Source organism: Pelophylax lessonae (assembly GCF_965119305.1).
Source record: "Pelophylax lessonae genome assembly, chromosome: 9".
NCBI lineage: Eukaryota > Metazoa > Chordata > Amphibia > Anura > Ranidae > Pelophylax > Pelophylax lessonae.
In genome coordinates this window covers 139,653,637-139,665,857 of record NC_138776.1, presented here as the reverse complement: position 1 = coordinate 139,665,857, position 12,221 = coordinate 139,653,637, and the positions used below count along the sequence as shown (strand labels likewise).

General features: G+C 40.7%; 1 protein-coding gene across 5 annotated transcripts in view; it reads left to right on the top strand.

Annotated features, from left to right (window-relative positions):
- The window catches only part of MARCHF8 (membrane associated ring-CH-type finger 8), a 363,845-nt gene extending 359,571 nt beyond the window's left edge, over positions 1-4,274 (top strand). For all 5 annotated transcript variants that reach the window (XM_082268178.1, XM_082268181.1, XM_082268179.1 and 2 more), the window contains one exon: positions 3,122-4,274. In XM_082268178.1, the coding sequence (XP_082124304.1) occupies positions 3,122-3,426 (305 nt within the window). In that variant the 3' untranslated portion in view covers positions 3,427-4,274. The remainder of the gene's footprint in view (positions 1-3,121) is intronic.
- Positions 4,275-12,221: the final 7,947 nt, after the last annotated feature.

Here is a 12,221-nt window from a genome sequence, read left to right as displayed (position 1 = left end):
GGTTATTGTCGTGCACCAGGAGGAACCCAGGACCCGCTGCACTAACGTAGGGTCTGATGAAGGTTCCAAGGATTTCATCCCAATACCTAATGGCTGCCATCCTGGAGGAGTTGAACTGCCTGTGCAACCTTTTTAGGGGCCAGATATTGCCTCATACTGCCAGTAGTGACACTGACCCTAACCAAATGCAAAACATGTAACAAAACAGTCAGAAAAGATGAGTAGGAAAAAAAAGTCAGTGGCCTCCACCTGTAAAACCATTCCTGTTTTGGATGTCGGTTCATTTTTGTGCATCTAGTGCACCTTTTGTTAATCAATTCAACCCCTCTGCTATTAACAACCCCTCTGCTACTTAACTGACCAGATATCCCAGGAGCCTAATTTACTTGATGCTATACTCTGAAAATACACTGCTCAAAAAAATGAAAGAAACCCTTTTTAATCAAAGATAGGACCTATGTTATCAAGTGTGAGAAAAAAGCATCATAAAAAATTGAATATATACACCATTATTTCTACAACATACATACTGTATTTACCCCATAACTTTGGTATTTGATTTTAGACCAATTAAAAAAATTTATTTCTAAAAAGAAAAAACACTGTATCTTATATTTTACATTTTTATGTGGCCAGAATCACCAGAAAATCACCTTTTTTTCATAATATTCACCAATATCCTTAGATTAAATAGAAAATAAAATATGTTATTTAAAGTATGATATCAAAAGAAAGTACTATCTGTCCCCCCAAACAAAATGTCAAGACTGGCTAGGTTGACTGCAAAACATAGCAGCAATTGTAAGACAATCTGTCTCATGTCCAAAACATGAAAAAAAATCACTGGGACACTAGGGGACTATATAGGTTAAAGGTGCTGGGACTCAAGTGGTTAAACATTTTTTTTTTTCTGACTGGAGTTGTGTTTTTACTTCAACTGTGCTTGCTGCAGATGTTTTACCACAGTTTTCACAAAACACATTTCTATGTATTAGTATTTTAGAATGCAATACCCTTGTTTTTGTATTGATTCTCAGTCTTGCTTCATGCAAAGGTTAGCTCTCAATATGACCCATTTAGTAGCCTTTATGTAGCTATTTTTCATGTACTACTGCAGCTCTATTGTAAACTGAATAAAAATGAAAAAAGGTGCGCGAACGTGTAAAAGCAGCACTGTGAAAAATAGATGAATAATGTGAAAATATGTAACTGAAAATTACAATAGTGCGCTAATTACTAAATAATCAAACAAACAAAATTGTCCGTGAATAACTAAATTGATTGAAGAGGAGTCTATTCCATCTGGAAAAAAGGTGTTCCCAAACAAATACGTGCTGAACGAACTCTTCACCTATCACTTCACAAGAGTTCGTTCAGCACGTATTTGTTTGGGAACACCTTTTTTCTAGATGGAATAGACTCCTCTTCAAATCAATTTAGTTATTCACGGACAATTTTGTTGTTTGTAATTAGCGCACTATTGTAATTTTCAGTTACATATTTTCACATTAGCTCTATTGTAAAGGCAGATGATGCAGAATACAAATCCTCTTCATGGTCATCTGGAGTATTATTCAGATCTCTTGTTCTGCGACTCTCTTGCTGTTAGATGTAATAGCCAACCTATAATCTTAAGACACAAATCCATAACTAGGTAGGCTTTGTTGTTTTCACTGGAACTCAGTGTGCTCTGCTTCCTGGACTGACTGGCTTCTGAATTCTATGTTAAAATGACCACACCTGAACCTGATACAGCTCAGGTAATGGGTTAGCAGTTATCCCGGACCATGTAAACAACATTTTCTTAGATTTACTGTATATTCAATGTTTCAAGAGCATAGAAGAGTATAAACACTATATTATAAAAATTACAACAATGTGGTCTTCACCATGACTTTACTATAGCCTGCACAACTGTGATTGGCCACCATGTTGCTGAAGATACCTGATAGTGGTGAGCAGTATACATCACAACTAGTCCAGGAGCCAACAAAACCTGAAGTCAGCCAGGATATGACTGCTTCCCCTTCCAGGTCCAGAGTATTTTGGCTCCCTTTACACCTATAAAGACATTTATGCATCACACTGCAACAAACCGTAAAAAGGTAGGGATAGTTTTTGGTGCACAGGCATGTGTTGGCATAACACATTGTAGCGCACTGCAAAGACATAAAGGGGACACTAATATGAAATATAGATTAGTAAGATATACCTGGAGTTTAAAAAGGTACTTTGTTCATAATATAAATTTAGATATATATAAAGCTACATTCTTGTTTTAGAGTGTAGGGAATGATTGGAACCCCTGTGAGTTTTGTCTGTATCCCATTGGGGGATATTCTACTTTAGTACTTCTCCCAGAGAAACAAGTAGTGGTAGGAGAACTCTACAAAGTTCTGAAGAAATCCATACTTAGACAATTATCATCAGAACAGATGTCCTCATTGGAAGATTTTTCCTCTATTCCTTCTGTGGTGACCATTCAAAATTTTTGATTTCCCATCCATTCCAACTTAACCACCCCCTTCTTTGATATTTTGTAAAATGCAGTACCTTTCAGTATCAGGGCTGTTGTCTATACAGCAGAATTTGGTGGATTCTGAACAAGTGTACTGTATATTTAAATAAAAAACAGAAAAAGCTAAATATATTTCTGGAAAGATTATTGCTTTCATTTCACGAGAAACCACTGAATACAGAAGTGATACATTGTGCCTGGCATGGGCAAGCTTGTTCCACTTCCATATTGATAACCTTTACTCCTCATCTTGAAATGTTTTAGCTGTATGTGGGGGGGGGGGGGCATCTCTGTTCAAATAAGCAACCATATTTTTTGGTAAAGGCTGTGGCCATTCAATTAATAGTAAAAAAATTGCCAAAACAGCCAAAACAATTGTCAGTATGTAATATACCGCCCTGTGAACCTCCACCTAGGGTACCATCCTTTTGATAGCATAACAGTGCTTAATAGGAGTTTGTCTTTGCCTTTTAGTAATTGCTTGTTTGCCTTCTTTAAATAGCTTTAAAAAGATTAGTAGTAATATGGATTTACTTGTTATTCTAAAAACATAAAAAAAAGTGTAGTGCATGTTTTTACTTTGTGTCTCTTCTGTCTGTAAAGGTATCCTGGAATGGCCGTTTTGGACTAAATTAGTCGTGGTAGCAATTGGCTTCACTGGAGGACTCTTGTTTATGTATGTGCAATGTAAAGTGTATATCCAGTTATGGAAGAGACTAAAAGCCTACAACAGAGTCATCTATGTGCAGAACTGTCCCGAAACATGTAAAAAGAAAATATTTGAGAAGACTGTAATAATTGAGCCAAATCTGGAGAGCAAAGAAGCTCTTGCAATCCACCACTCAGACACAAACTCTTCTTACTACACGGAACCTGAAGACTGCGGAGCGGCAATCCTCCCAGTTTAAGTTTTGTATTCCTTCTAAAGTCTTTTCAGGAGATGACTATTTACCGACTGCAGGCAGCAGTAGATATAATGTCCTGAAATCTCCCATTACTTCTGCTTTTCAATCCGTATGTATCTTTCCAAGCAAACGGTTATTCCTGCAATCATCCCTGATTTATACCTCTGCCTGAAGAACAACATGATATACAATATTCAGGATCAACTACAGGAATACTCTGACCTTTTAATAAGATGGATTTTTGATATTTTGCTTGATTAATCACTGGTTATTAAAAATGGGAATGAGGTTTGCACCTGCAGAGCCTAATTGTAATAGGAGAGGGGTTAAAAACCCGTATGGCATACTTAGCATGATCACTGCTCATACAGACAGTTCCACCATTTTCTAGCTCTTGCATTTTAGAATTCTCCTTTGTCAGCAAGTCACAAGAGCATTAAGCACTTTTCTGAGTAAAGGAAAAAAAAAAAAGGAAAAATTAACTTTTTTTTTTTGTAATAACTTTACTGACTTGTGAAAAATGTTTTCATTACCAAACAGAGAATGTGCTCTGTCATTTCTAGTTTAAATAATGAGCAACCTCTTGCCTTACATGCTGTATATTTCCAAAAAGAAAATGTTTTTCTTCATGACTATTATCATTTTACACATATGGAAATCAATTTCTGCCTTGTTATTTCAGGAAAAAAAATGCATCTCGAAGTAGTTGAGAATTAACATTTTTATCTACCACATGTATTTGACTTTTTTACTGATCAAAATGCACAAAATTGGTAGAACTTTCAATTTCTGGTGTAACATTGAATAAAATGTAGAACTTTTACTATGGTAAAAGTTATCTTGGATATAAACGGGTTTGTCATGCTTTTACTTTTAGCGGTAATATGAACATCATCTTAGGTGATAACCAAACATGTGAGAACATGTTTGTCAAAGGAATTATCCACTGACTGATTGCTCCACTTTATTTTTAAAAAGATCACAAAAAAATTGCATTCTGATTACTGTTATTTATTTGCTGCATACATCTAAATGCATATTAAAGTGTAAGTAAAGGCAGCTTTTTTTTTTTTAAATATATTTTGCATAGAGTAAGAGAGGGTTAAATGCCATCTGTGTGCCATTGGAAATGTCCCTTAGCCAAAACAGGAGGTGAGAGAAAATGCCTCCTAAGTGAGGGAATACCGGGGTGTCACCAGAGTTAGTGTCCCTATTGGAAAACTTCCCCTCTCTTATGCCCCGTACACACGATCCGAAAATCGGGCGAAAAAAAACGCTTGTGAAAAGATCGGACGATAATCTGATCGTTAGTACACAGCTTACGAGAGGCGATCACGACAGTACGCCCGATATTATCCGGTCGTGCAAGCATAAAAATTTTGATCGTATTATAACACATCGTACGATAATCGTATTATCAGTATGTTGTTCGTCCGAAAAAAATGGTGAGCAGTAGACAGCGCATGAGCAGTAGACATCATTTTCCCCTCACACGCTACAGCGTGGTTACGCATACCGGAAGCTAAGAATTATCGTCCGAGAAAATTCGTATCGTGAGTAACCTCTCCCGTTTAGCGAATATTATTGAGAGCTGCTAGAATACGAAAAAAAACGGATGGAACATTGCCCGATTTTCGGATCGTGTGTACGGGGCATTAATGTTGCACTGTCAATCCAAAATTTGGGATTTTCTTTTACCTTGAGGATAACGGTAATTATGACCGTTAGGAAGGGTGAATCTCCCTAATGGGGGACACAGACCACAATACAAAATTTTAGGTTTTCTAAACCCTCTCCACTCAAGGCAAAACTATTTTTTTTTTTTTTTTTTTAGTTTTGAATAAAGTTACACTAATTTTTTGGGACAAACTATAACAATGCCAAGGGTGCTTTGCTTGCAATGGTCAGTGGTCTAACTCTAAAGCATCCTTTCTCAACCAGTTTTCCTTTGAAGGAACTCTTGGCAAAAAGTTTAAGGTTTCGGGGAACCTCTGAAATCATTTTTAGATTTGCAGCACATAGTGGGTTTAGCGTGTTCAGCGAACTGCAGCTACAACAATTATTTGTAAAAATAAAATTAAATAGAATAAATGTAAATGGTTAAAAGTGCTCGTTGGAGAATCTGGACACCAGGCCTAGTATGAAGTCACAGAGTGTTAAGGCTTGCTAAGAAGGGGATTTTGCTTTCCTCAGCCTGCTTTTGCACAATGTACTAATAATTAGTACACTGTTTAAAAGGAAGTTCATAAAAGTAGAATCTATGGTGAAACCAAAATACACCTTGTGTTTCTAGGTAGCTACTGTTGTACTGTGTTATATTGAAGTCAGATAGTGAAAATAAAACAAACATTAACAGCACTGCTAATAAATCAGATATAATATAAGTGCAAAACTCTAATACCTTTACATCCACACAAACACCTGGAAAACAATATAAATGTATTCCATACAATAATAAAAAGTCAAACAGAGCAGCCTTCAACCAGACCTATGAGTAAAAATACAAAAGCACACAAAGATTCAAGTATGATGAATGTATTTAGACAACATTTGTCTATCCCAGCGTCAGAAAGATATTGTACTAAAAGTCTACATTTTTAGGCTTACCTCCCACTTTTCCTTTACAGTAGGTGTGTCTAAATATGAGTGCACAATCCAATAGGCACCAACATTTGACTAGAAAAAATGTGTATATATATATATACATATATATATAAGTGCAGCGCTAAAATAATAAGTGAACCGTAACAGTCCACTGGAAACAATCAAATGGAAGATAAGAAAATGAAAATACAGCAAAGTGAGTAAAGGTGAGGTTAATATCCAAGGTGATGTATGTGGTCACAGTGGTTGTCAGATCCCAACACCATCAGGGGGAAATAAATATGCGCTCACCGGATAATGTAAACCCAAACTACCATACAGTATATGGGTCACATGAGGCTCACGCAGTAGATCCTGGATTCCTCTGAATTAGGCTGTAACCCCGGATTCTCCAAATGGTGAGTATCAGGTGCAGTGAATGGAGAAAGAAGCTCTCAGTCAACCGATGACATAAGGCTACAAACCAGAGAAGGCAAACATAGTGTAAAACCGCTAAAAACAATTTATTAATTAGACGGAAATGCACTTACAAACAACCAGCAGTACAGACAAAAGTAATAAGCAAGCAAATCAGGCTGTCTATGGCGAGATTCTGACACGTTTTGTCATATAAGACATTCTCAAAGGATATTGCCAGTTACGGTTTACCTATTTTAGCGCTGCACTTTATATACATTATTTTTCTCCTTTTTGTCAGTTGTCTGTGCTAGCGGCTTTTCTACCTTGTTTGGCTAGCCCAGTATATCATCTTTTTACACCAATATTTGACTACCCTGTCCAGTGTACTGTAGTCTAACAAACCGGGTCAGACACACCCCTAATCCTTTTCTGCGCTGCAATCTCCAGCCAGGTATGTTTTTGTACAAGTTACAAACTTACCAACAGTGGAAGTCTTGGTAAAACAGTAAAAAAGTCTAAAAAAAATGTGGAACTCCTTTCCAATGTTAGTGGTGTCAGATGAAAGCAAAGTAAACTTAAAGTAGAAATATAGGCAAAACCTTTTTTCTTGTCATTCTAGATAGAGTAAGGGAGGGTCATAACACCTGTCAGCTTATTTTTTTGCCATCTGTGTCCCATTGGGGAGATTTACCTTCACTTCCTGTCCCATAGCCAAACAGGAAGTGAGAGGAAATCCCTGCAAATTAAGGATATCGCTGGGGGACCCCCAGATCACCAGAACTAGTGTCCTCATTGGAAGATTTCCCCTCTATTACAACCCAAAATGTGGGATTTTCACTCACTTTCAATACTATTGGTAAACAGGATAAATAGAGAGGTTGAATCTCTCTAACAGGGGCACAGACAGCAATAAAATCTGACAGGTGTTCTAATCACTCTCCACTTTGTCCAAAACTTAAAAAAAAGGTTTGCCTTTAGTTGTGCTTTAAAAAAAAAAAAAAAAACCTCAGAGTAGGTTTTTGCACCTGCTCCCCTTGGGGGTTGCCCCCTAGCTGTACCAGTCAAGGCTTTATGCAAAGTTTATATGTCTCCTCTCCCTCTTCTCTCTTTTTCCTTTCTCTCACCTTCTCCTCTTTCTTTTTCCTCTCCTCCTTTCCCCCCTTACTGTTTTTCCTTTCCTGTCCTTTCCTTGGGACGGTGGTCATCTGCGGCCACCCTGCCTTAGTTTATGGGTCCCCTTGATTTTCTGGGACCATGTCAGGCTGGGGTTGATTGGGGTGGGGGGGGGAGTATTTTCTGATTTTGCTTACCCCTATCCCCCCATTGCATTATTATGCTTTGCATGGCGGATAGTTCATATCACTGTGGACTTTTTTTTTTTTACACTGTCCGTTTATATCACTGTTCCCTGTATTTGGGCTCCTTCCCTTGCCTTTTTTTTTGTGTTCCCCCTTCCCCTTTTTCTTACTTATATTGTTGTATTTTATTGCAAAATCTTTAAAAAATTATTGAAATAAAAAAAAAAAAAAAAGAAACCTCATAGACAAGTTTCTCAGTGAACACACTTTACATGACTTTCAAATCTGTAGTGACATGTACACAGTCACACATACAAATACAGGTTGAACTGGATTGACTGCCGTCTTTTTTTTTTTTTCAACCTTAACTACTGTATGCATCTATGTAACTACGACACGTGAAATTCTTTACATTGATTACAGAACATCTCTGGAAATCATCAGTAGGTTATGTGGTTTTCTCTCTGCGTTTAGTCTAATGGGCCATACACACTATAAGATTTTCTGAAGACTTTTTTTCCTTTAGGGCTCTTTCACACGGCCGCCCCGTGTGTCCGCAAATCATCCTATTTTTTTACGGATGATTTGCGGACATAATGTAAGTCAATGGCATTGCGGATGTCAGCGGAATACCATCCGCTGACATCCGATTTTCCTCCTTTCAGTTCTGTTCCGTTTTTTTGGAACGGAACAGAACCCTATTTTTCCTCCGTTCAAAAAATGGAAAGGAAGGAAAATCGGATGTCAGCAGTGTCATCCGCTGACATCCGCAATCCCCATAGACTTACATTATGTCCGCATATCATCCGCAAACGGATGGGATGATATGCGGACATACGGAGCGGATGACACAAATGTCATCCGCTCCGTGAAAGAAAAAGTCCCGCAGCGGACTAAAGCAGCGGAGCGGCCGTGTGAAAGAGCCCTTAGACTTACCAAAACCATATAATATGAGGTCAAACCTAAACACTTTCAATTTGTATGCAATCTGGCAGGCCCTTGCACTACATAGAAAAGGTAAATCTGAAGGAAATCTAACCACAAAAGTTGGATAGTGTGTATCCAGCTTAAGGCCTCTTGAACACGGGTACCTAAGCCTGTTTAACAAAAATTCTGGCTTTCTCTATCGCTCATTGACAGACGTAGTCTTCTTGATTCTCAAGAGCTGGGTTATGTTGTCTCCGCAGGAGTAGGACTAGGCAGAAAGACAAAACGTTCTGGCTCCACCCTAGGGGCAGTCCCTGAGGGTATATCCTCCCTCTCTCTGCTACAGGGAATCCGTTTTTTTCTGTCTAGTCAGGAGTAAGGACCTAAGTTCCTTGCTGGGATCTTTTGGTCCTGGCAAGACTTTTTTTCTTTAAGAAAAAGACATTTTTTAGGTAGTTTTCTCCAGTGTTTTTTTCCTGTGAGATCTTCAAGCAAAAATGCCGGACTGGGCGACACTTGTGGTCACCCCAGCCGGCCTACGAGCGCGCGCAGACCATGGCATTGCGCTTGGTCGGCCGCGACATATTCAAGTAAGTATGCGGGGCCGGGCGACGGGCTGGATGTTGAGATCCAGTGGTCACCCCGGTTTCTGCCTACGAGCGCGTGCAGACCAGAGCTCCGCGATGGGTCGGCCGCGACGGAGTCCCAGTGAAGGGACTGACTTTGCGAGTTAAAAGTCTCGCTTGGACGCCAGGTACCAGAGAGTCGAGGCGTCCACAAACCCCCACCCCGGTGGAGAGGGTATTGTGAAGAGAGGGTGCCTGTCGGTTCGGTATGGTGAGTAAACGTTCCCTTTTTTCCTCGTTATGAGGCAGTATGTATTATGGGCCCCTCCATATATGGTCAGTATATATCTGATACTTACAAGTACCCCTTGTAATACAGCATGTGTTTGTGGGAAGTGGACTTGGTTTAAGAGCTAACACTCTACCCAGCAGACTGTAACATTACAGCAGACATAGGAGGTATAATCCTACCTTATGTGTAGTGTATCTTCTGTAGATCCATATATCGCCTCTTAGCAGAGATGCAGGTTGGATGTGCTGGGAAAACGATTTCGGCGGTCCGCCGCCATTTTGCCGTAGACCGAATGCATGTATGTCCTCAGGTCACGCCGGCCGCCATGTTTTTGGAGTCTTATGTCTCTTCTATGGGGGCGGCCATGTTTTGTGAGCCCAGCTACCTCGTGGAGAGCTGGGAAACCCCGGAAGGCGTACACAGGGGGCGGAGCCACGTCCTTCTACTCGGGAAAAAGCAACAGCTCCTTCCAGTCTGTAAAGACAGACGCTGACTGCAGTTGGTTGGAAACTTCACTGCATCGGTTGGTGAGCCTTGGGGGTCCCTCTCTCTCTCTGTGGGATCGAGAAGCAGGTACTCTGAGGGGCGCTATTGCGCTAGGGGGAGACACATAAAAAAAAAAAAAAAAAAATAAAAAAAAAAAAAAAGAGGTATTTTTTATTTAAAAAAAAAAAAAAGTTTTTTTGTGTTTTCTGGCAAAGGTGTCCTGAATTATCATGGACCCTGCCACTCATGTATTTCCTCCGGATCCCCTCGAGGGGTCTGCAGGATCCTCCAGCACCCCACTGACGATTAAATCATTGTCCGCTATTATGGTAGCTTGTGTCCCGGGTGGAAGTGGCTTGTCAGGGACAGGGCGCAAGTAAGCGACCCCCGCCTAACCCCTTTTTATCTGAAACCTCGGATTCAGACTCTGAGCCTATTTCTGCAGTTGCAGGTACTTCATCTGGTATTGGTGTCTCGTGTACTGTCTTTTCAGACAGTGAGGAGGATGTTTCGGCATCAGCCATAGCCAGAGAGGAAGCGTTGGTAAACGCACTCATGGTATCTGTTCAAGAGACCTTAAGATTACAGGGTATTCCGTCAGAAATAGCTGAAACTGAGATTCCTTTTGGGTCTAAAAACGCATCTAGTGGCGAAGGTTTTTCCATTGCCCAAATGTTTTGGCAATCCAATCAAAGAAGAATGGAGTCTGCCAAAACGCATTTCTACTATTTCTAAACGCATTAACAGGCGTTATCCGTTTGAGGAAACCCTCATTAAGAAATGGACAGAACCACCTGTGGTGGATTCACCAATTGCTAGATTGAATAAAGCCACGGTTATTCCTTTAGAAGACGCTCCGTCTTTAAAGATCCAGTGGATCGCAAGATAGAAGCTATGTCTCGCACCATGTTTGCCTTGATTGGATCAGCTTTCAGACCTATAATAGCTATTGGTCTGTTTTCGCAGGCTGTAACTGAATGGACCTAGTGGTTACGCCGGGACTTACAAGAGGTCCCTCAGGCGGTATCAGATTTGTTGGAACAAATGATACAGGGGTTACAGTTTGTGTGTGATGCGGCGTTAGACGCCACTCCATTATTGGCGCGAGCATCAGTCTCAGCAGTGGTTCTCAGGCGTACACTGTGGCTAAAAGGTTGGTTAGCCGACCAAGGTTCCAAAAAAGCATTGGCTAATATCCCCTTTTTAGGAGAGCGTCTATTTGGAGCCAACTTAGATGAGATCATTAAGGATCTCACGGGTGGAAAGAGCACCTTTTTACCGCAAAATTTTAAAGGTAGAGGAACTCGTCAAAGACGAGGGCCTTCTTTTCTGCTCACAAGAGGTTTTTTCGTCCCGCGGGTGAAAAAACTAAGTCCTCCAAAGCTCCTGCAGGAGGCGTCAGGGGTCGTTGGTCGGGCAAGCAAAAGCCCGCCCCCTCCAGACCTGAAGATAAACCGTCCAAAGCCTGAAGGTGCGCCCCCACCCATAACTGGGGTGGGGGGACGTCTTCGCCGGGTCCCGGATCCATGGCTTTCAAGAATCCCGGACAAATGGGTCTGCGAAGTCATAAGGTCAGGGTACAAGATCGAGTTTCGATCTCTCCCACCGGCGCGATTCTTCCCTTCCAATATCCGACTATCCTCAGATCGTTTAGAAGATCTGCGGAGAGCAGTCACAGATTTACTACAACAAGTAGTGGTAGTCCACGTTCCTTGGACAGAACGGTTTCAAGGGTTTTATTCAAACCTATTTACAATAAGAGGGCAAAGTGCGTCCAAATCTGGACTTAAGGGCACTCAATTCTTTTGTCTTCATAAGAAGATTCAGAATGGAGTCCATTCGCACAGTAGCAGCCTTTCTGCATCCAGGGGATGTCCTAGCGTCCAGAGACATCTAGGACGCATATCTTCACATTCCCATTTTCGCAGGACATCAGCGGTTTCTACGTTTTTCCGTAGAAGAGAACCACTATCAGTTTGTGGCGTTACCTTTCGGTCTCGCCACGGCTCAGCGGGTCTTCACGAAGGTGTTGGCCCCAATGTTGGCACTTCTGCGCCAAAGAGGCATATCGATTCTAGGTTACCTAGACGATCTTCTGCTTCATGCAGAGTCTCCTCAGACCTTGCTACAAGACGTAGAAATTACTATGATTTCTTTACAGGAACTCGGGTGGCTGGTGAACCAGCAAAAGTCATTTCTGGTTCCCACCCAGAGGCTCGAATATCT